Consider the following 25,222-nt stretch of genomic DNA (forward strand, 5'->3'; position numbering starts at 1 on the left):
GGCATTTATGGATCTCTACCATACCATAACTCCAACTAGTTTTGGTGTTCAACAGTGCTTGTTAGGTAAAATACTGCTTGGATTTTCTTCACAGAAGAGTGCATTTCTGCTGTGGCAAAATAAGTAACATATGAATGGAAAGAATAAATCAAATACAGCATGTAAAAATTTAGTAAATTTTTCTGTTGTTCACTAATTTTAACAGCGTATGCCTCTGTAAGATTTTTAATTATCCTTCTACATAAACAGTGTTAATATTGTTACAGCCCTGTAAGTAAATTGGGCGCTCAGTTTTCATTATACTTCATGGAAACTGCTTCAGCTGCTTTAAAAACCTCCGTGTATATTTCAGAAAAGTACATGTTCTAATTATACTGATAGTTTCACATGCTGAGAAGCATTTCTCAGTTGTTTCATGCATTTATGGCTGGACTTGTGTTTGGGTTTTTCCATATAGAAGGTTATAGCATTTCTGAGCTCAAATCTTGTCATGGTGGGATGTCTATTTGGAAAGATGTGAGTACAGAAATTCATTTTTCTGACAACCTCTGTTCTGCTTTTGCAAGTGGTAAATTCCAGCCCAAGGAGATGTCAAAGCACAATGAAGAGAGGCTTGCCTAGAAAAAATAATGATAATTTATGTTTTAAAGTAATTCAAATTCAAAACCACCAGCATGTGCATATTAAAGGAAAATATCATTAGATGTATAGAAATTAAAGCTGCCTTGGCTTTAATTTTCTCATTTGTTAGAAAAGCAAAGTTGAGAAATAAGTAAATTTGAACCTTTCCTATATTCTACAATATTTTAAGGAAAATAACTTATTTTCTACCTATAAATGTTCTTTTTTCTTTAACCTCACTGCATAACCATTTTCTTTTGGATTCGTTTTTCTCCAACTAAAATATTACCTGTTTGTATAGCTTGACAAACAAATGTCCAATACTTCCTCCACCTGCCTTTGCTCTTGCTTTGTTATTTGTAATGTTACAGGCCTCGGGAAGCTATGTGTCTTCAGCGTGTCCTGGAAGGCATTTAGTATTATCATATACTCAAATTAGATACAATGCCTGACTGACAAATACATGGATAACCAGCAGTGAAAGCAGCATTGCTAGAACCCTTCCACAAGTGAGGTTAACATGGACTGGTAACGAAGTGTGAAAGTTATGTCAGCATGAGCCAAACCTAGAGTAAATCTGCACTGCATTGTGAACTACATCTTGTCACCCCAGCTTCCAGTGAGTAGTGGGATACAGACCTACATACTGGAAAAAAAAAAAATTAATTTCTATGGATATACATGACAGCACAAGCTCTGTCGGTATTTCTTTGAATGTGTTCCCATGCTTCTACCACAGGAGGTGGGTAGTATCTGAAACCTACCGGTACTCACGTAAGCCGCCTACTTCTCGGTGCTGCTGTTACACCAGGTGCGCCTGCTGGCTCAGGCTGGGAGCTTGCTGCCGCCGGTGCCCTGGGGCTCCCTGGGGCCCCTTGCTTCCCCTGGGGAGGATCCCCAGGTGCCGTCCCTCGGCGGGGGACAGCCGTGGCCGGGTGCTGGCTGCAGGGGAGGTGGCAAAGAACAACTGCGCGGCCCAGGAAAGCGGGTGCTGGCCAGGGCCGGCTTCGGAGCTGAGGGGTCGGGCCTGGCAGGGGGCCCAGTCTGCGGGAGAGGGGCAGGACACCAGGTTTGCCCTTGGGACACCACAGGTTTCTGTGGGGAGGTAAACTCTTCTACCCGTGCTACTTTTGACCTTTAGGCTGGAAGCTTTGTTGTACAGTCGCCTCCGAGCCCAACGTTCAAGATTGGATTTTCACACTGAACGAAACAGTAGACCGTAGAGCCATTCAGCGGGCAGGGGAAGGGCGCTGAAGAGGAGCTGCCCTTTCTCAGAGCCTCCCGGCAAGGCCGTTCCTCTGACTTGCAGCCCCAGCCGATGCGGCCGTTCCCGAGGGGGCTTGCAGCCGCCACAAGGAGCGCGCTCAGCCCGCCCCGGAGGCCGCGGGGCGAGGCCCGTCTCCCCGCGGGCGAAAGCGTAGCGGCTCGGGCGGCTCTTCACCCCGCGAAGGGCTCTTCTTCGCGGTCACACACATCCATCCATCCATCCATCCCTCCAGGGCTCCGCTGCCGCGGGGGTCCCACCGCCCGCTCCCCGATGCCCCTCACCGGGGCCGGCCCCGCGGCTGAGGGGCGGGGGCCGGGGCGGCCCCAGGTGAGCGGCGCCGGCGCTGCCCGCGCCTGGCCGGCAGGTGGCGCCGCCCGCCCCGCCCGGCTCCCGCGGCGCGGGGGAGGGGAGCGGCGGCAGCCACAGCCCGGCCCGGCCGTCAGCGCCGCGGGTCCGCGCGGGGCGGCGGCGGCGGCTCCGGCGGACGGCAGAGCCCCCCGCGCCATGGAGCCGCAGGCACAAGGTGAGTCTCGCCCGGACAGAGCCCTCCGGGCCGACACGGGGGCGCCGTCCCCTCCGCCGCCGGGGGCTGCCCGCTCCCTCCTCGGGGAGGGCCGAGCCCGCGCGGGGACGGCGGTGGAGGTGCCCGGTGGCGGGGGGAGCCTGAGGGCGAACCGCCGCCCGGGGCACCGCCCGCCTCGCCGGCGAGGGGCCCGCTACCCGTGGGAGGCCCCCCGGCATCCCGTTGGCGGTCGCGGCTCCGGGCTCCGCCGGGGAGCGCGGCCCGGCCCGGCCCGCGGAGCGTCCTCGCCGGGCGCCCAGTCCTCCACCCCGACCCGGGCTCCTCTCGGCTGCCCGTATTTTGCTGCCTGCTTTGGGGGGTGACGTCCCTTTTCTCCTTCTACTGGTTTTAAGCGTTTCACGGTCAAGCAGCCGCCTTACAACTTGGCGTTAAGTTACTCCCGTCAGGGTTCGGGGCTCTCGTGGGCTGGTTGGAACGGTTCGGGGTGCGGTGCCCGGCCCCGCTGCCCGGCCGAGTTCTGCCGTCGGGCTCCGGCCCCCGCCTGCCGGGGGGAGGCGGGACGGGGCCAGGCCGGCCCGAAATCGCAGCCCTCCGCCGGGGAGGCTGCCGGCGGGGCGGCTCCCGCAGCGGGGACCCAACGGCTGGACTTCCAGCAGACCTCTCTCTCCCCGGAGATCAGCTTAAAATTACATGCGCCAAAGCGTTTCTGCGGTTTTGCAAACACGGCTTTCGTTAACTTAAAGCCAACGTTTCCTTCGTCTATTGCAACAGTTACGATTAAGTTAGCTATTCCTCTCTCTTGGTAAAGTTAATTGGCCTCTAAAGTACAGAAGAAACTTTTGATGCAAGGTTTAGATGATGTTTGAGTCAACCTAAGGTTTTAGCATACACAGGTCTTGCTCGCCTTTATAGTCTTGCTTCTGTTTTCTGAAGAACCTCACGATTTCATCACCCATGCCCATAAGTGAGTACTAAGCAGGTACATTCGAAAGCAGAATGTTTAAAAACCATTTTATGTCATCTTTGAAACAGGGAGATGTGTAAGAGGGAGACATATACTCATTGAAATTAACTGACAAAATAACCTTTCAGAATAATTCAGAACTGTCTTGAACAAATAGACATCAAAGAGGCAAATGTTAGTTGCAAATAAGGGTGTACGTAAAGGAATACAGTGGGAAATCTGAGTTCATAATGCTTGTGAAGGAGAAAGCCTTTCGACAAAAGTGTTTTGTATGCGCTAATAGATACATGGCTGAAGCAGATTGGCAAAAGAAATTGATCGGTGGCACGGTTCCCGCAGTTTTTAAAACTCAGTTATTAAGATCAGAGCTTAAGGTTGTTGTTTAGACTAGTTCTCTGAACATGTCTGTACAGATGCTATGGTGGGAGCTCCTGTTCTTTAAGCAGGAACTTCATACAGTAAAGGATTTGATCATTTCTTGTTTTGTAGAACTGATGGAAAACAATCTCTGATTCTCATTAGCCAGATAGTGGTATATGTGCATGTGATTTTTAATTTTATTTTTTTTTTTTTTACCTTCCCTGACTGGAAAGGTGAGTAAATATGTTCTCAGTATGTTCTCAGTACATGTTAAAAGTTCAAGCCAATGAATGTGTTTTGGTCAGCAAGTCTGTTACTGCCACAGGTCTTTAATAAATTCTTCTGGATGAATATCTATTGGCTAGCAAGAGAATATAAAAGCATTTTATATTGCTTAGTTTTACCTAATTAGGTATTCTTAGCCCTTCATTTTTCTGCATACAATGCAGGAGCTCAGGAGGGTTTTTTCTATTTTTTTTTTTTTAATCTGAAATTTTAATCTGAAAGGCAAATGTGGGACTTCTCAAGGCTATGCTTGATCCTTAAGTGACTTTTTTCTTCTGTTTCTCACCTATGGGTTTTATTTCTACAGTTTCTCAGAACAGTTTCCCATTACTTTAAAAAAATCTATCTTTGATACACTAGCAGTACAAGCTAAGATTTTTTTGGTAGGTATTTTCATGCCAGCAAACTTTTGTTCCAAAATGTGCCTATTTTCTTCTAGGCTTAATTCAGTGCATGTTACAGCAGTTATGGAGCCTTGCTGGCAAAAAGAATTTAACCTCTATGCCTCTACTGCAGTTGAATTCAGTTAAGTACATCTAAGCACCGGCCAGAAATCTGAATTTTTAAGTCCTGCTATGCAATTTGCAGAGCATAGTTATAGGAGGTTACTAACAAAACAGTAGCAATTTGCTTGGGAAAAAACCCCACTTCAAGTATCTGCTTAAACAGCAGGAGAAATGTGTGTATGTTTTAATCAGTTTATGAATTGCTTCTAAGGAACCTTTAGATGCCCACATAGAAATGCATCCTGACTGGTTTGTTGCAATGTTCTTTGCTGGGGGGTTGCATTCCAATTGAAAAGACAAAATAAAAGCTGTAAATTTGAAAGCACTGTCGAATTTCTCATATTTTACATTTTAAATATTTTTTTCAAATAGACTTTTCTACATAATTGTGTTGTTTGTGCCACTTTATGTTGTTCTGAAGGGAAGCTATGCCCAAGTAGATCAATTTTATATTCAAGAAATACGCACATCCAAGTATAAAATGTAGATTTCTTCAGAGCAGGAAAATAATTTTTGTCAGCGTTTTTACATAGCAGCATGAATCAACCTTATAAATCTTAATGCAACTGTGGAAAAAAAAAAAAAGAGGTATTATGGCATGTAACCCTATCAAGGTACTGCGTACAGGTCACAGCTAACACCAGGAGTTTCTGTGTGGTTCGAGGCACAACGTAATGTCTGTCCATGCCCCAAAGAGTATGAAATTTAAATGCTCTGACAGTTACCTTAAAGCAATAGAGAGAGTTCATGGACTGAAATTAAATTACTATTATACTTAAGTATATTGAATATGTCTTGCAGCATTCATGCTAACTAGATGAGAATCTACCAGACAGAGAGTAACAGTAATGAATGTTAAAATTATTTTCTAAAGAAATAACCATATGTTCCATGTAAAAAAATTCATATGTTTATTTATAAATTGTACTTTGCATAAATTGTATTTTTAAGCCTCTGGGTGCTTTTCTCTTTGTTCCCTTTTTCCTCTTAACGGTCCCAGAGCTAGCTGATCTGGGAACATACCAGCTATACTTACGTTAGGTGCTGAAAGTTCTGTAAGAGCCTATTTGTTTTTCTTCCTATGGTTGTCAGTCATTTTTAAAGTGAAAAGTTTGGAAGTCTGAAGAACAATGTTTCTTTTTGAAAGACAGGAAAATCAGAACTTGTGATATTCATTCTACTCCAGGTCCAGATTAACTGACTATGCTGCTTTCTAGTTTAAAACTGTGAATGTTCCCTAATGACAGTACCATGGATGTCTTCATTTGTCTCTCATCTGAGAATCCTACGTGACTTTTAACACTGGAGCTTTGCTCTTAATACATCTTTCTCCTTTTGCAATAATTCTCCCTTTTTTTTCTTGTACCCAGCTAAAATCATACCTCCTCCTTTCTCTGGTTTGTCCTGTCTCGATTCTTACCCTGATAAAACTTTGGTGTTCAGCTTTCTGCTCTTTGCCCTTTTATCTACCCAGGTAGCTCAACCAGCTTCTTGCACTTCCAGCCTCTGAAAAGGTTTTTGAGGCATCTCCCTGTCCCAGCAATTACAGCTGTTCCTGTCAGATGTCCTACATCCTCTGATAGTTGTGCACTGTAGCCATAATAGCTTGCCATGGCTATGCATACACCTGTAAAGTATTGTTTGAGAGCTGTAGTTAGATGATTCCTCCCTGGGGTCTGTGTCCTGTAGGCCTGCAGCATGGCACTGCTTTCCTCTGCTGTTGCAGCTGAGGTGCTCCATCTGTGATCCTCAAGCCAGTTGCATCTGGCATGTGAGGTTACAGAGCAGAAGGCAGCACCTGGGCACATGCCATTTGGCTGGAGTTTATGATCAGAAGAAAATAATTAGAAGTCACAGCATTAGCCCAGTGGCCCTCTCCCTGCCACAGTGGCACCTGTCATCTCACAGTCAGATGGTCTGAGGTCTCCCATGGTGGGAGGCAGTGGTGAGGGGATCTTCCATTACCTGTGATACAGTGTACAAGACTCACCAAAACAGGGCATTGGCAGCTTGATCAGCATTCTCTCGCCATTTTTCTTTATTAGCTACTGATGTGGTTACTAATACAGATACCAGTCCAGATAGCGAGTCAGTCTCACGTGGGAAAGTGTAGGTAAGGAATGCACAGAGATGTTTGTTACTTCACTGCAGCAGCAGTGCTGTGGCCATCACTCCACAGCACAGTCTTGCTGGAGAGGGCAGCATCTTCTGTAGCCTCATGTTTGAGGTTGGTAGCTTTACCAAGAGGCATTGACTGTTTTGTTCTGTGTTCACTTTTCCCCTAATGGCTGAGTAAAACTAGTGGCTTGGGGCTGATTTAGTGTAATTGCCCTATGAGAAGAAAATCCCTCTACTTGGGTAAGTCCATCAGCACACAGGTTGGTCAGTGTTAATACATGTGAGAAAATCGGAAAGATGAGGCAAGGGGAACCTTAGTTTTCTTGCCCAGCAGCAGCTGCTAGTTCCTTCCATTGTGAGAAGTGCATTCCCTACCTATCTTTGCAAGGAAAATGCCTGGCGGTACGTGCTCCTGAGGCTTCAAGGTTCACTCCAGTTAACCAGGGGTTTGTGCTGTCTCCTTACTGTCCTTTGGAGCTCACCGTTGCCCCGCTGTGGAAAGCAGGAGAGAGGACTTTGCGAAGGGTCAGGAAGATACTGGGGTAGTTGAACCAGCCAGTGATAACCTGCATATTTGACTGCATGATGGAAATCTCAGCTGCCTTGTTGATAAGATCACGTGAAGATGAGGTCGAGTGAAAATGGTAGGGTTGTAATTTATAATAGGATTCTTAAATATTTAACAAGAGTGTGCAGAGCTTGAGATAATTGCTCTTTCATCCTTTTTACACTGAAAGAAGGGAAAATATATCAAATAACTCATTCCATGCATATATCAGAATTTAAGCAAATGTCTGAAATCAAAATGCAGTTGCTTCTGTTTTACCCTTTTGAACCTGTACTGCTTTCAGCTTTATGACACTTGTCACAGGATGAAATTCAGTTTGCTGAGGCTGAGAAAATTTGAGTGGTTTCATGCTACACATGAGAACTGAGAATAAAATACGATGGGGTTTGGAAAAGAGATATAAAGGAGATACCCCCTCTAAAATCTGGGTCCAATCTTACAAGGCATTGTAACTTTGCTCGTTTTACAACCACAAAGATAAAAAATACAGAGCATGCAAAACCAAACACATCAAACCCTAAAACACATTTTAAAATTCTTGCTCTGTTTTTTTCTCCTGTATCTTCTTATTTTCACAGGACTGTTGGGATGAGTCCTACTGTGAGGCAGCACAACTGTAATCCAAGCCTGCTCTCTATCAGTGTTCTCAAGTGCACTAGTGGAAAGATGAATTGGCTGATGCTGTTCTGATGTGCCTCGCTGCCTTGTGCAGTGCAGTAGAGAAACATGTGGAACTTCTGAGGTGCATTACTTAGGCTTGAAGGTCAAGGATGTGGCACAAGCTTGTCAGAAGATTGCAGAGGGGTTGAAGTATGTTTCGTGTGGCCATATTTAGAAATTTACATACTGTTTAGTAGCTTGTTTTAGGTAGTCCTGGAATTTGGGTTTAGAAAGACTGTGGCTAGCCTTTGTTTGAGAAAGTGTTTTAAGGGTAGAATTAGATCTTTTCTACTGATCAGAAAATACCTCTTCATGAGATTATATATATATGAGATTAGGGTGGGCTAGTTTTATATGGTTTTATTTGTATCTCACAGAAACGTGCAGTTGCAGTGCTGAATTTTAGAAGTGTCTGCTGTAGTCATATCGCTGCTCTCTAAACTGGGCATTCTGGCTGCTGCATTCTCTAAACCTATTGTGTACAAGAAATGATGAGAGGGGACCAACAAATTCTAAATATCAGATATCACACTGACCTTCTCCAAAACCTTGGGCATATTAGTTCGTTTGTTTGTTTCTCTGGAACAGAGGTAATGCTGCTTAGCCATCTTTGAGATCCGTGAATCAAAATCATAAGTAACTAGGCTATCATCATTACACTTCCACATCCATGGCATGGATAAGTGTTGCAGGCAGATAACTGTAGCACTAAATCTCCTTTTCTTTCTCTCGTTCCCTCTCTTTCACTTTGTAAAAAGAAGTAGAATGTCATCAGTGAGGATCTTTCTCCAGATGTTCTTATGTGAAAGTGTAAAACAAATGCAAGAATACAACATGCGTGAAGTGATACTGCCTCAAGTGCCATCTTACCATGATGATAAAGGTCTTACACTGAATCTTCCATTTTCCCTCTCCTGCTTGGCACATTTTACCTTTTCTGTGCTTGTAGGACTTAAACTCTCTGGATGTTAAAAAGCGCTTCTAAAAGGCTGTTCTTGTTAATTACTTCTGTGCAAGAGTTTCTTGAACTTTTTGATTCTTTCTCACTCCAGAAAAAAAGTATTGTGTTTATAGTAATGACATGGTAAATTGAAGGATCCACTCTTGGATCCCAAGTAGACAAGAAAGTTCCTACTGCAAATAGTTGCATAAAATACTGGAAGTTTTGGTATTCTCTCCACACTATCTGTCATGAAGTTTTCTTATGTAAGGCTGATTGCTGAATGCCATCTCATTTTTGTAACTGAAAGCCAGGGCTTTTACAACAACCAAATAAGAATAATACACCAGTAAAATTTATAAAGACAGGTTTACAGAAATAAGGAGAAGTTATGTGTGTATATCCTGTGGCCAGCTAAAATAGCTTCTCTCATTTAGTAACTTGTCCAACTAATGGGTATTCACATGCTTAGGAACTATGTATTCAGGTATCCAATTCTTGGGCAATTTTTACATCTTTGTGTTTCTAGTCACTGAAGGAGAATCCAGGGAGTTTGGAGAAGAAGGTAGATGGTATAAAGACAAGAAGGCGGTCTAATGCTTTGTGTCACTTCCAGAAAAGGGGAGGTAACACTGTGCCTTGAGCAGTCAGTTCCTTCTGAAGCAAGGAGGTCTGTCAGGAAAAATGCTTGCTTCTGATTTTTTTTTGTTGTTGTTGTTGGTCTTCTGGGGTTTGTTTTTTGTGAAGTTTTCCTGCTATCACCACTAATTTACCTTGGCATGCAGTTATTCTTGCTGTCCACCAAGAACCTAGTCAGTAGAGTGTTTTAAAGTAGTGACAGTACTTAAGTGTGTAATGGAAAGCTGTCACTTTTCAGCTTTGCTGTTGTTCTAAAGGCAAAATTAGACTTTTATTGGTTTTTGTAAGATAATAGACTTTAAAGTACTTCTAACAACAACAGATTCCTCAAAATACAAACACAAGATTAGCATTTAGTGTAACACAGGAGCTAGAGCTCTAGTGGTGCTTTTGGCAGAGATATATAAAATTACCCTCAGAACACATTTTTTTATATTCATGCAAGCATAAAGTGTCTGTGGTGCTGCTTTTCCCAGTAAAAGGTGTTTGCACAAAATGTTTCTGTAGCAGAGAGTGCAGTTTATTTTCACGTGCTTTGTCAGTGAAAGGGCTACTTTTGTTTGCTGGTTAGTGAAGTTATTTGCTTCCCCAGGCGCCAGGGGACCAGATCCTGCCCCAACTATTTCTTCTCTTTTGAGAACTATTCCTTCTGTTTGTTCTTTCCATTTGTACTGTCTGATTCTGTCTGGGTTTTGCTTTAACTTGTGAAACACTCTTCCTCTTTAGCCATCCAAATACATAAGCTGTCTCTCTTTAGTACCTGTGCCACACTTCAAAGTTGTATTTAATAATTGCCTAATAATCGAAGTTACTAATTTATAAATTGTAGGTAAGATATGGAAGGCATGATTAAAAAATATGTATGATACGGATTTAAAAGTCTGTACAATTGATATTCTAAATATTTATAAATGGTGGCTGAAGGGAGCTGATGCTTTCCATGTTTGCTTTGTCAGTAAAGAGTTAGGTTTTTCTGTATTCACCTGTTTGTTCAGGTGTTCTCTTTTCACCAGTTTCCCCAGCAGGCATTTGCTATGCCACCTGGGTAGAACTAAGATGGTGTAGGCTTGTGATTACAAAAAGGTTACTCATAACCCTCATAAAGTTTTAAAATACTTTTGCGTAGTTTCCTTGGAATAATTGTTTTCATTGTGCTTTAGGTGGATTTAGTAATAACTTGTCATGATGATGTTGGCTTAGGCATTTTAGGTGCTTATCTAATTTTTCTTTCTATGTTTCATCCTTTTTAATTCATGTTCTTCACTGAGTAGCTCACAGGTAGGTCACTCTAGGAAGTGCTGACAGATTTTTAGAGAATAATGTGGAGCAAATATCTTCTGAAGGCCTCAAATGTTTATGTTCTTTTCTGGATTGATGCATGCTAAATTTTCATTAAAATGTGATCAGAGAGAGTTGTATTTAAACACAACCAGATTTTCCTTAGAGACAAGTAAAATGTATGTACATTACAGAGTTAGAGGGGCAATTATGTGAGGAACAGAAGATTATCTTCTGCTCAAAGTATTTTAATAGGCAGATGGCAGCTATTAAGTTATTATTGTGGGAGGAAGGAATCAAAGTCATAATCAGGGAGAATGATGTTTGCCATGTAATTAAACTATCTAACCAGTGCTATACATTGTTATGTGCGTATGAGAATAGTATAGAACCAATGAAGCCATGTGGTCTTGCAGGAGTAAATCCTTCAGCATGTTGTCAGATGGTCAGGGTCAGATGGTGCGGAAGCTTTGATAGCTAAGAAAAGATGTTGGTGAAAAAGGAACAATTACTTGAACAGTCTCACTGATTAAAAAAAAAATAAGACTGCTGAATAATGTCATTCATATAAACTGAATCACAATGTGTTTTGAAGATTTAAATAAGGTCTTTGCAGAGTTAAAAAATTGTCAGGAAACTGGAAGTCAAATACTACATGTAGAGGAAAAAATACCCTTTGTGGCTTTAAATTCCTTGAAAAAATCGAGAAGCATAAACAGTGAGCAATATAGATGAAGTCTGCGTTAAACACAAGGAGTGAAGAGTGGTATGTAATGATAATAGTTACCCATTCAAGAGAAGTTCAAAGATAGGAACTAGATTTACACTTAGATCCAGAATTAGGCAGCTGCTCAGTTGTGTCCAGGTCTGCACAGGAATACAGAGCATAAACACGTCCTGAAAGGGAAGCAGCAGTGTTCTGGTCAGTTATGTGCTGCACATGGGAATCAAGGACAGAGGAAGGGTAAGAGACAGTAAGATTTTAACAATTAAGTTGAATATGGGTGAAGACACGAATGGAAGCTGTTAGCAGAGATGCAAGCATTGGAATATTGGTTTATTTTGGAAAAGTACATTGTGTTATGTCCATCCCGCAACACCATCCTCAGAAAAATCTTATGTAAGGTAGTAGAAGAGTAAAGAAAAGACAAGAACTGTCTTGGGTGCTCTTTCTAGACCTTCTCAAGGCACTGAAGTTTCAATAGGCATGGTAACAGACTGGGTGATCTGCATGGAGTAGGGTAGAGTTTTAAGACCTTGCTGCTGAGTGTGATCTAATGCAGCCTCGAGGATGTAGCAGATCGTGCCATGTGCCTAAACCTCTTCTCTTACCAATGAGCTTGCCATTACCTGTAGCCAGAGCAGCTGTCAGAGAAGCCGACCCTCTGTGGTTCATGGCTTATTGTTAAAGAAGAGAAAACACTCTCTGTGATGGCTGTAATTCTGGCTTTTATTTGAGGGGAGATCAGGGACCTCAAAGACTGAGACAGTACAGTGTGTCTGGAAGTACCAGTCTCTGTCTCCTGGACTGATAAATCTCTTTCCCTCCTGCAGTACGGTCATTTGTGTAACTCGGGCAGACTGCAGAGACATGCCTCGTGTCTTCCAACCCTACCCAACAGAAGGAAGGGCCAAGAAACCTGTTTCTATGGGAACTTCACAGATATCCAGGGCCTTAAACCCCATATGTCTCCACCCACAGCCTTGCTAAGCAAACACATTTCTTTGTAATGGCAGGGTACAAAACACTGGGTGGGCAAAGCCACAAAATTAATGATGCCAAAAACTCTGAAGGCCTTAACATGGAGCTTAATGTTAAAAGCAGAATAATAAATGCTTCATTTGACCGTTCAAGGTGCTGGCAAACAAACCTGGCGAGAAAACCAAATGAAACTGAGTTGAACAGCCCCAGCTAGATGGTGATATTCTGATTGAGAAGTGTGGCCTGTGTCCAAAGAATTAGTGTCGCCCTAACTCCAAATTCCAGGTTTATCAGAGAAACCCACCACATCAGTGACTGCCTAGCTGCAAGGCATTGCATTTGCGAGAAACAAGGTGGCACAAATTACTACTCCTTCTCAATATATTTGGAGTACTTGTTTTAACAGATAAAAATTTCTTTCATATTAACATAGGGTCTGTGCAAGGGAATACATGGCTTTTGTCTCTAATAAATCGGATTTTTTTCAAATAATGTTAATATAAATAACTCTGGTTTTATTGGTTTTAAATGGGAATGCAGTTGTGTTGCAGGCAGATGCATCCAAAAGTAAGTCAAGTTTGTTAAGGGAATCCCGGAGGAAGTCTATGCTGTCAGATGACCCTCCTTAGGAAGGCAAAAGTGCACTGGTATGAAATAGCTGGTCTTAACTGTGAACAGATTAAGGGGTATTGCAAATTGAGGCAGGTGGTGCTTTAAAAATGGCAACACACACACACATGCGGACAGACACAAGACATGCCTACTCTGAGGGACATGTTGATTCGCTGCCTCTTCTTGGTGGCCATGAACTCTTACATAGTCTAACATAAAGAAACATAAAGGAACTGTGCCTTTACCCCAACTTAGTGAGTGATTTATTGTTGTTGATTTATAATTATGATGGTGCCTACAAAGCTAGTCACAGATCATGGACATTCTGTGCCAAGCAGTGTGCAAAAGGCAGTCCTGTCCTTAGAAACTGTAAGCTTAGCTCTACCAGTGTGAGAGATTGAGCAGATATAGGGGAGGATAATTTGTCCCTTCTCTCTCAGCATTCCTAAATGTATATTTTAGTATATGTAACAATGCCAAGACATTTAATCTCTATTAAAACGATGGGAATAATAAATTTGAGCCTGAAGAGAATAAAGAATCTGTCATGTACCAAGTTATAACTTGTTTTTTGCGTATTTTCCCTAGTAAGTTTACAGGATCTAAAGTGACACATCTGCCTTACATGTTGAGATAGCTGGATGGGGGTGTGGGGAAAGCAAGCAGCCTGCTGGCTGCAGCAGGATTTTGCTCATATTTAAATTAGACTTATAAAGACCTTGTTAGCTAGGTGTGTTGTGATCTAAAGGATACAAATTATAGCTACTTGAATTTATTTTTTAATTAAAAATACAATTTTATCATTTTTTGCAGCACAGATACTTTGTTGGAAGTTAACTGAGGAAGCTTGTAAGTTTAATTATACTGCAGTTAGATTGCTGTCTAGTGATATTATTTCGCACCTGGCTTTAGAAAAGTACAATAAACTGATTCTTTCATAGGAAAGAAAGGTTATTAAATCCTGCCATTAAGTTTCTGTGATTTCGATTGTCAAGCAGATATGTGAGCTTAATTATACAATTGATGGGATCTCAGTCACTTCTACCAGCTGAGGATGGGACCCAAGGTGCCTATCTATTCTGAGATGAGAAAAATGTACCTTCATGTATTTTTAGTACAACAGGGTGGTTTTAAGAAATGTGACTGACAACTTCCACCTCTGACTGCCAACATTTCCATGTCATAGCTCTTATCTTCCCCTACATTGCTTTTTCTCTTGTTTGATTAGATATGCTTTATTCCTTCATTTGTTTTATGCAGTGTGTTACAGTTTCTAGAGTACCTTATTTGTAGAGAACAAGTCTCTTTTGTGACTCAGTGTCATCCACTTTCTCATTCCCTATTATACCATCGTGACTTCATCTTTTTTCTTTTTTTTTTTCTGTTCTGCCTAAAGAAAGAAAAAGAGATTATAACCCGTCCACTTGTGGAATCATTTTCTTACCCTTGACCTCACAGAAAGTTGTGCAGAATGATCAAAGAATGCACAGTAAGTGGTACAATACTGTCATTACTTTCAGTATTGACATAATAGAAAGAAGCATCTGCTCTCTTCAAACTGTTACACTTCACAACAATTGCTTTGTATTTCCATAGCTACCGTTTAGAAAGCAATGTCGCCCTTGTCTTCCCCAGGCAGGCAGGATTATTATTTTATAAAGAGAGCAGGCTATTGGTAAACTGTGTAAGATCACGCCTTGGATTTCTGGACATTTCAGATAATTGTTTGGAAGATCAGTTCTCACGTTAAAGCTTGGTACCTGCTTTTAGTAAGGGATATATACTTTTTTTCCTATGGTTGCTATTCTCACTTTTATCCGTTGCGCTTCTCTGTTTGGGATAGTTATCAAACTCCTTACCAATGTGTATGGTTTCTTGGTGCAGTGGTTAAGCTGTGTAGTCTGTTTTCTGCCAGTGATTTGTGTGTAGCTTGTCTCTCTTCACCGGCATAGATTGGCAGCTGTGTCAGTGGCTTCTGGGGGAAAAATAACACAGAGAGATCCTCAATGTATGATTAATTTCTTTTTATTTTACTAAAACAGAGAAAAGAATTAGCACGCTACGACTGGCTGCTTATCCAGGAGCTTCAAATAGAAGTGTTCCTCTGTTTGGAAACCTGCCAATCTATTTTAACAGCTATGGATAGATTTATTAATGCCTGGTTTTGCAGGGGTTCGGAGATGGAATGGAAAGCCTTAGTAAGGTCTGCAGTGAGCTGCTTCAGGATCACTGGGACACTTATTCTGAGATGGTAGACTATATCCTAGAGCTCCTGAACACTTAAAAGCTGTATTCTCTTCCTCTCCTCTCCACCACCACCAATCCAAAGCCCAGTGGATAGAGGAAATGAAGACACTTAGCAATCCATAGAGAAAAAGGAAGATTGAGCCCCCATGACTGCAGGAAGTAGAAACTACAGTTTTGTTTAATGTTTACACTTTTGATCTACATGACCTGTGCATCTTGAGTTCTTCCCTCTCTGAACCAAGATGAATCCAGTCTCCGAGTTTATTTTCCAGTCATAGTTTTGAAGTTAACCTTCCTTCTGTTCTAAGTCCTCTAAGAGAAAGGCCGGCTCTATGGTATTTGCTAGGCTCAAGCAGTTCATACTTCTTCACAGTTAGAACCAAACAGACAAGGGAAGATCCCCTTCAAGTAGTTTGTTTTCTAGGTGGATTAAATGAAAGCATATTTTCCAGTTTGGATCCTCCCATAATAACTTTGGAGTGGCAAAAATGGTCCTGGACATCCTTGCAATTTTTAATAGTTTTTCTAGTCAATTTAGTAATTTACTGTACATGCTTCTAGTCCCCCTTTTTCCCCCCTCAATCTCTATATCTGGCATTAAGCCTACATTATAAAAAAGATCAAAGTCAGTAATGCAATGTCTGCACAGTTCCTTTGTTTTGCTTACCATTTCATCCCTTTGAAGACTTAACTGCAATTTAAATTTGTGAACAAGCGGTTTTGAATTTCATATAAGAAACAGTTCATCTGCATACTTTGCTATGCTGTTAGCAACACTATAATGATATTGGAAAAGAAGCTGTAACATGTCATTTTGCTTACTAGAAGGTCTATATAATCAGAAAACATTTTCTTACTAGATAAAAAGGTAGGTATGCTGTTTTTAATTGACTGGAAAACAAAAACATAGAGCACTAAAAGGGCTTCAATTCCTAACTGTTTTGATAGAATAAAGGATCATCTATATATTTCCCTGAAATGAACGTCAGAAAATCTACACAAAGCACAAATTTGGTGGTTTTGCCTTTAATTTTGCTGTAATTATGGTTAGTTGATCAGACATCACTGCCAATAGTGTGGGCTGCTTTTTGTTGGTTTTTTTTTGGTTTGTTTTAATACAGGTAACCAACATAAAAGAATTAGCTTGATACATAATACTCTAGAACATTAGCCTGAGATGAATATGGAGAAAATACATAAAAAGCACTAATTAAAATACCTTCATCCAGTTAACCTTCAGATACCTGAGTGAGTCTAAAAAATTGTCTTGGATTTTATCATTGTATTGTTTGGTTAAGTTAAATTTTGTAGAACAGTTACAGGTCCTGTAGCTTCTAAGCGGCTTATTTAATTTGTCATCCCTACAGTTCTAGTAGCAAACATAAGCACAGGTACAGATCAATGCTGAAACAGTTTCTTGCATTAAATCAGATTTAACAGCAAACTGTAGAATTTGGGTTACTAGTCTTATCTACAGAGAGAAAGCAGTAACTGCAGGACATGTTCTGCTGTTTTTGCAGTGTAGCGCAGAGTAGCACAGTGCAGAGATATGCTCACAAGCTCTGAGCATATGTGATCCAAAGCAGAGGTCCTAGCTCAAGGCTCCAGAGCAGTAGGTTATGTTATCAGTGTGCCTGAGCTGATAAGCTGTGTAATTTGGCATAGCTAACTAGCAGAGAACAAGTTTGTACTTATGCAAACATAGTCTGAGTTTGAGCTGGTGGACCTATATTATACTCCATTTTAAACATAATAATGTCTTAATTGTAACCCCTCTGCTTATTGTTGCTGCTTTAGCAATGCCATTAATTATCTAGAACTTTTATTTCTCAGAATTAAAACATTGCTATGTATTGGTCCTGGGAGTATCAGATATCTTGCAGTTCTAGAATTACTGTAAGTCACAGTGCAGGGAAGTCAGTTAAATTTAATAATCAGGGGTAGGAACCCTAGCAGAGCAGGTTCTTTTAGTGTCTTTACTTTTGTGAACATGCAGGCAAAAATGCTTTCATTTCCTGCATATAAAACCAGTTGGTAATTTGGCAGTAATGATTCTGACCCGGCATATATTTGTCACTTCATATGGAAAACTAATTTAGCCATTGGAAATGTTTCACTTTGAAATTTTTTGCTTCCCGTATTTTGACAAAAGGAGACTTAACTGAGAGTTAGTAAGTAATGTTTTCCTTAATCCTGTAAATTGGGAGAAAGGGTGACTTAAATGAATTTTACAACTTCCCCATAGTTTCAGTAAGCTATTGGAAAAACAGAGCCTTGAAATGTTACCTGACCAGATTCCCAACTTCCCGAACAAGTGAAGTTTAATAAGCAGTTAATGATCATTTGAATACTATTATTTAAGATAGCTAAATTTAAAATAAAAGATGGGGGTTATGTAGAGATCAGCAAATGGAAATTGAGGCACACTGTAAAAGTTCTAACGCTGTGGGAAAGCTTTGCCTTGGACATCTGATTAAAATGCCATTCCGTAGTTTCTGTGATAAATTTACAGATTATTTATATAACTATAGATACATTATGACTGTGTATAGATATATAGTTATCTATATAGATATATACTATGTAGATATATTTAATTCCATATTAGTTGGAAACCAGTTAAGTTCCTTCTACCCCCAAAGGAAGAAGTGTGAAACTAAAGAGAAGAAATGTGTTACGTGCTCAGTTGCGGCAACTGTATGTATAAACTGAATGTCCGTACATACACACCGATGAATGTCTGCATTGCTAAAGTGCAGATTTCTTTTTTTTCTGGGTTAAGTACATAATTGTTGGAATTGAATGTACATGGTGAAGTATAAAAACGTGGTGATATCTTGAAATTCTGGCTTTTAGATGCCTAAACGTGGCACTCTTCTATATAGCGTAGAAAAGAGTAGGTTCCAGGACTCGGCTCTAACCATTTAGCTGAATCAACTCATCCTTGTGTGTGTTTTCATGAACTGTTAGACTAAGTGTGTTTGGCAAAATGTGTAGCTAGATTACACACACTAAACAGGATCCTCCCCTTCCTTGTTCCTTGATTCTTAAAGAATTACTTGTGGTTAATTCAAGACATCAACGATCCCACTGAGGTCTTGTATTCTATTATGCGTCTGTACTTGGTGCATCTATAACCAGTGTCTGAAAGGTATATTCCCCAAGTTGCCTAGTTGAAAGGACTCGGCAGGGAAATTTGAGAGGAGGTTGTGCTTGCTGCACAGAGTAGAAGGTGAGAGAATATTTTGGGGTCAGCAATACTAGCAATAGGAGCCATTTTACTACCAAAATCATTACCTATTCATATATATATAGGTGTGAATTTTTCTACAGGTTCCTGTTCTCCTTGGAAACTGCAAAACTAACAAGTTGTCTTATGAGTAGGAAAATGTCAACAGCCTAATATCCTGCGGTTTTGCATCTTGTGGGTGACCGGCTTCCTTGAATCAAGTTAGTACCATAGTTCTTCCTGTTGCTGTACTGAACTCCTCCTGGATACGGTGCTGTAGGAACCTCACAGAAGATGTGCTTTGGGGGAATGGGTGCTGTGGTGCTCAGAAGTACAAACCTGGACATTTTTTTTTTTCTGTTGTAAAACAGATTCTGTGAATGACTTGTATTCCCTGTTTGGTTTCTCTGATACCTCATATAAGGATGAGCTAATCTAGCATTATCTCTGTCTGTGAAATCACTTTAAATCTTCTCTACCAAGTGATTGTTTTCATTAAACTTGTTTTAAGAGACCTCTAACTCTGCTTGGAATCTAATACAGGACTCTGGTTATTAGATGGGAAATAGGAACAGGCACATAAATTAGAAAAAAAAAAAGACTAAGAAGATCAGTCTTGGGAAACTTGCCTGCATACTTTGCTGTGCGATTGCTTGAAATTGTGGATGCTAAATTCTCTAGGCTATAAATCACAGGGCCAGAGTTTTATGTTTACATTCTCAATAGATGGGAAGAGTTGAGATCTCTTCTACCTCAGGAAGCCTGCTTTCTTCCCAATGTGTTCAGGTTTTTTTATTCCTCTCTTTCCTAAGCTGAAGACTAAGACAGGCAAATTAGAGAAGTGGCCTGTATGGGTAGGCCCAAGATACTGGTGAAGAGATCTTTTCAGGTCATAGAATCATTTAGGTTGGAAAAGACCTTTAAGATCATTAAGTGCAACCATAAACCTAACACTGCCATGTCCACCACTAAACCATATCAGGTTCAGGAAATGAGTTTCTGTTGCTCAAGTGGGGAAAAGAGACTGAGAAGTTTAGGTGACCTTGCACTAGAACTGAAATACATACTTGTGCTGATAGACCTGGTCTGGCACCAAAGTGATCTGTCATAAGTCATGAGAGGATACCAATGAAACTGTCTTCCACAGAGTGGAATGGCAGCAGAAGGTGAGGTCCAGGGCTGAGAGCTACTAGGTGTGACTGGAAAAAACAAGGATGGTGAAGGAAAGACAGAGAACAGCAAGGGAAGAGTGAGAAAGTAAGTTGCTCGTGATAATGCTCACGTGAGGAAGTTTCAGAACCAAGACTGGCTGAAAGAAGATTGAGACCCATAGTATGGTGGAGAGATGTTCAGGCTGGAACTGTGAGGTTACTGAAGCCAAGCCTTTCTGGAAGAACAGTGACCGTTAGGGAGGACTCTGGTAGAGGCTTGAGCAAGAAGGTGGAGACTGAAAGATCAGACTAGATTTTAGAGGACTTGGATGAGAAGCAAGAGGTAAGAATTGGGACTAGCACTGGATAAGGTTGCAGAGCATCATGCAGAAGGTTGACATTCATATACTATTTTGGAATGAATTGTAATTTCAGTTCAGTCTTGACCATTGGGTCTAGTTAAGTGTCATCCAGTCGTCTGGTGATTTTAGCCCGTGTTGGGTTCTGTATCTATCTAACTGCTGTCCTGCAATTCTGCCCTCTTTACCTAGCCAGTCCCAAACTAATGCTGTCCCCTGAGCACACATCTGCCTTTTTTAAGCTCAAGTATCAGTTGCTCCAAGATAACCTCATCTCACATCTACTCCAAGACTTTCCTTAAGGGTTTTCAGCCTTAACCCTGTTGCCCCCTGAGATTCTTCCTGGTGTTTCCAAGAACTGCCCCATACTGCTGCTCCTCTATCCATGAAAAAAGAGATTGCTTTCAAGACCAAGTTTAGCCTGATTCCCATAGCAACACTATTAATCCTCAAACAAATACTGAACAGCAATTATGTTTAGGGATGCAGGGATGTTAATAAAGGTGATTTGGGAGTATTCCTAGTGAATAAATGTGCTTTTGTTGTGGCTTTGGCAAACTGGGTTTTCCTGGCAAGATGCTTTTTGGGTAATAGCTAAGGTATTGACTACTTCTGTATGGTTTCATGTTTTTTAAAAGGTTTTGTACTTAAGGGTGGTGCTGTATTCTTGCATATGGTGCCAGGCAGGGGTTCAGCACCTGTGTTGCTGCTCTTTATCTTCCCACTCAGGGGAGGCTGTGATTAACAAGGCTGAGTTTTCCACATTGTGCTCTGCATGAAGTTGATGGTATGAATCAAATCAGTTCTGTTCTGTTAAATATAGGAGGAAATCCAGGTGCACTGGGGGTCTCTATGTGGAAGAAATGATGAAAAGGTGGGGGGAGTTTTGCTTTCTGCATGAAAATATAAAGTACTGAACTTTAAGTTGTTGAGTACTATGGACTTGGTGCTTGTAACCTCTATTCCCTATCGCCAAAACTTGACAAAGTTAAATTCTAATCTTTATGTAATAGAGTATACAGGCCTCTGTGGACCTGGGAAAGAAGTTGTTCTCTTCTGTATTAAGCAGTATACAGATGTTGGGAGTCAGCTTAAGATGGCTGGTTAACCCTGCTAAAGAAATGAAATACATGGAAAAGTGTAGCCTGGAGGAGAATTTTCTTCCACAATAGAAACAGATTGAGAACTTTAAAACAAGTTCCAGAGAAGCAAAAATGTTTTCAGTTATCTCAGGTTTTGCATTGCTTTGTTTGCAGACAATGAAGAACGAGAGGCTATTAATGGCTGAACCCCAGCAGTCATTCTTTACTGAATGATTGGGAGATAGATTATATTTTGTTTCCTCTGTATATATTATACCAGACAGGCCTGGGTCTTGCAAACATTTATGTATGTGCTTATCTTGGTTATACATGCCAATCCTGATCTTGGACATGCAGAAGAAGAAAGTAACTGGAGGTCTAGTATAACTGTTCACCCTTAACAGGTTTAAAAGGAGCAATCAAGGTATGCTCCTCTCTAACATTTAGAAAATTTGAACAGTAGGTATGGCATTTCCTTCTGCAAACTGTGTACATCTGTAAGGTTCTTAAATTGCTGCAGAGGTACCTGTATATTACTGAACCGAATTTGCTTTACTTCTTGTATTGCTCAGTGTACTATTGCCCCTATTCACATTAATGATCCACATTAACCAGTTTTCGTATTTTGAAGAGAAAACTTTTTTTTTTCTTTTTTTCTTCTGTCTTGTTAGAGACAGGGAAATGCCTCATCAGGGACTAGTGGGGTCCAAGGTGACTCCTTTCTGGGAATGAGTGGTTATTTCACATATTAAATTGCTTCTGTGCAGACTTTACCATCTGATACTTCCAGTAGCTTTTCAAAAGCAAAGAGGAGCAGAATCCAAATGACCTTTAGCAGGAAGAGACTGGTTTGTTTCTCTTTGATTTTTTTCATAGTGGGTGAATATTATATCATTCTTAGATTTTAGGGGAAGTCAGTATCATAGCTGAAATAATTGATAATGGTTGTCTTGACCTTTTAACTCTTTAAGGCCTGTTGGAAACCCAGTCTTTGCATGAAGCAGATGAAGATGTGGTCACTGATGTTGATTTCACCAATATGATTTCTGAAGAAGAAAAAGAAGAGTTAAAGATTGAGCTAGCCAAGGTAACAAATTTGAATTTCTGTGACTGTTACTGTTTCTACTTCCTTAAACTGGAAGATAGTAATTTTAGGATGAAGTACACATCATAAAGGTATGCTCTTCCATTCAGTAAAATTATTCTAGGCTACAATAATGTGAAGCAATTAATTTCCTTAAATATTTTTGAAGATTAAATATCCTTCTACTTGATGATTGTAGAGAGAAAGTTAAATATACCTTACCGTTTTAGGCAAGGCATGTGTCTTTATTTATAAACATTTCTTTATAAAGAATGAAAGATGTTCTTATTAGATCTATGGTATTGTTGTTACAGTGGTTATGACACCTGATGAAAAAGTGTGGTGCTCAGAGGAAAATCTGCTGCTGCTGAGCACAGTAATTTCACCACGTTTTTGTTTCCTTTGGCACTGATGTGTTTGGAGAGGATTATATTTTTGGTTTCTATTTGTTACTTTCTTAATTGAAGAACTTCAGGAGATGCATGACACCATGAAGAAGTTTAAAAATAATAACAAGGAGATGGGAGGAAAAAGGTGTGAACCATGTGGTCTTTTTATTACAAAGATTAAAGATGTTATCTAGATTTGGTCTACAATGGGAGGGTGGATTCAGCTTTAATTACTGCTGCTGAATAACACAGAAACAGAAGTGAAATTCCAAAATGGAAAATGAGAGAATGGGAAAAAGTGAGAGCGTACTTATTTTAAATATGAGACGCATAACAGGAATCACAGCTGTATGAAAGGGGGGAGTTGTTTTTATCTGAATTGAAATAATGAATTTTTATGACAGAAGGCTGAAGACACAGCAAGAATAAAATAACAACCCATATGAATAGTAGGAAACCCAAAATTTGGGACTGTGAGCATATAACCTCAAAGTGTAAACTGGCCAGGGAAAAAGTATTCTTTCATAATTGTTCCGTAGTGCTCTGTGAAGCATTTGCTGCTGTTACACCCAGAATGGAAACATCCAGAGGACAGTTCTTTTGCAGAGATTGATCCCTGTCATTCATACAACCGAAATATTTTAATATTAAATTGTAATATTAAATACTCTAAGAAGGCACATTCTTAATGACTCTCAAGTCATTTACTTTCAGTGCTGATTTAAGATTTTCTAGTGAAACAAAACACAAAAGATTGAGTTTTAGCTTTAATGTTTTATTAAGCCTTGTGTTTCTGAGTTGCTAGTTAATTCTTATTCCTTTGCTGATCCTGTCACATCTATAAATAATAAGGAAGCTGAAACTTTACATGTTCAGTTCATTGCATAGTGATGAGATAGGATTTGGGTTGTTCATTATTGGCTTTTCGTCAGGACCAGAGGCAATGGGTGCACACAGGATGTTCCCTCTGAACATCAGGAAACACATTTTTACTGTGAGTGTGACTGAGCACTGGTACAGGTTGCCCAGAGAGGTTGTGGAGTCTCTATCCTTGGAGATATTCAAAAGCTGTCTAGGCACAGTCCTGGGCAACTGGCTCTATATGGCCCTGCTTGGGCAGGGGGGTTGGACCAGATGACCTCCAGAGGTCCCTTCCAACCTTGACCTTTCTGTGATTCTCTTTTCTTTTCTCATGAAAGGGACTTAAGAGGCAGATGGAGACATGGAATTAAAAAAAGAACTTCTTGCAACCATCTGAAAATGATATGCCTTTCTCAAGAGAATTAATCTCAAGAATTCCTGGACATCATTCCTGCTTGCTGATTCCTGTGGGAGCAGAGAGTTCTCAGTGGCTCATGGCAGAAATGCTTTAATTCATGTACAAAAACAGAAGTGAGAGATTGCCTTTCAAATGTTATGGTCTTGGCTGACCTAGAAATTATTTTCTGAATTCCTCGCAGCAGATTACTGGCATACAGTTTATGCTTAAAAACAAAATAAAACTGATAATTATGCTAAGAAAGGTTTGGGAAACTTGAATTTAGAGTGAAAAAAGTTTAAACTGAAATTAGGTTTATGATTCTTAGAAAACTCTGTAAAAAACGTGTAAGACCTTGACTCCTTCAGAAAAGAAACCTCTGTGGGAACTGGCTGATGTTTCCTTTTGAAAAGCTGTTAGTCTTTACTTTTAAGTCCCCTTGGCTCCACCATTGGTAGTTTTTTTTCTTCTATGTGCTTATGTGTTAGGTAATACCTGTTTGAGCCTGTAGGAACAAGTACCTTTCTTCTTACTGTTCTGAAATGTTCAAATCTTCCTTCATGCTGCAGTCACTTAATACATGATATAATGGGGAGCTATTGTGCGTGTATTTAAACAGAAAAAATATGTTCCATCTTTCTGTTGTGTATCTCTGTCTTCCTCTTCCTCCTTCCCTCCCTGACATTGGGAGGGGAACTACCACTACTGTTTTTCTGATAGGGTTTTTGTATCCTCTTCTGTTTCCCTGCAAGTAGTCTCTTTGTACTAGAAGCTTTCCAGAGCGTGGGCTAACTGTTCTTGTATTTGTAGTCTGGCTAACACAGCAGGGCTCTGACTCTAATTGAGCCTTGGAATTACTACAGTGCAAGTAAAATGAGTAACACTTACAGAAACTTCTAACAGTAATTTGAATAAACAGAGGTCAGTCTGACACTTTGGAATAATAGCAGAAAATTATAGCCTAAAAACTTTACATAAGGCCAGAAGCTTCTTATGAGAACAGATTTTTTTTTTTTTTTCCCCCTTCCTCCCTTAGTGTCAGGAGCCATGGTATAATGGCTCAAGTCACGATGGGGGCTGAGGTTTTGAGCTATCTCACTCACTGCTGTCAGTTGTCCTTCTGTTATGCTCATCAAAGTTGTCATTTACTCCTTGCTGTCTCCCCCCTCCCATACCTTCACAAAAGCAGCTATCTGATTTGATCTACAAGCTTTCCAGCTGATGCACAGGTTCTGACTTCAGCTAGGTCTGTAACTGAATGGTTATTTCCAGTTTGAGGAAAGATGCGAGTTCCTTTTTCTGCAAACTAATTTTATTTATGAGTGTCCCTGGTGTGTTTGGATGCTGTTCACCCAAGGAAAAACTTATAAATCAACAGGT

At 40.7% G+C, this 25,222-nt stretch overlaps 1 protein-coding gene across 1 annotated transcript in view; it reads left to right on the top strand.

Annotated features, from left to right (window-relative positions):
- The first annotated feature begins 2,305 nt into the window (after nt 1–2,305).
- Nucleotides 2,306–25,222, top strand: part of TPD52L1 (TPD52 like 1) — a 56,579-nt gene continuing 33,662 nt past the window's right edge. The window contains exons 1-2 of the mRNA XM_074896250.1: nt 2,306–2,411; nt 22,083–22,198. Coding sequence (XP_074752351.1) covers nt 2,393–2,411; nt 22,083–22,198 — 135 coding nt within the window. The 5' untranslated portion in view covers nt 2,306–2,392. The remainder of the gene's footprint in view (nt 2,412–22,082; nt 22,199–25,222) is intronic.

This window comes from Athene noctua, chromosome 1, assembly GCF_965140245.1.
Source record: "Athene noctua chromosome 1, bAthNoc1.hap1.1, whole genome shotgun sequence".
Lineage (NCBI taxonomy): Eukaryota > Metazoa > Chordata > Aves > Strigiformes > Strigidae > Athene > Athene noctua.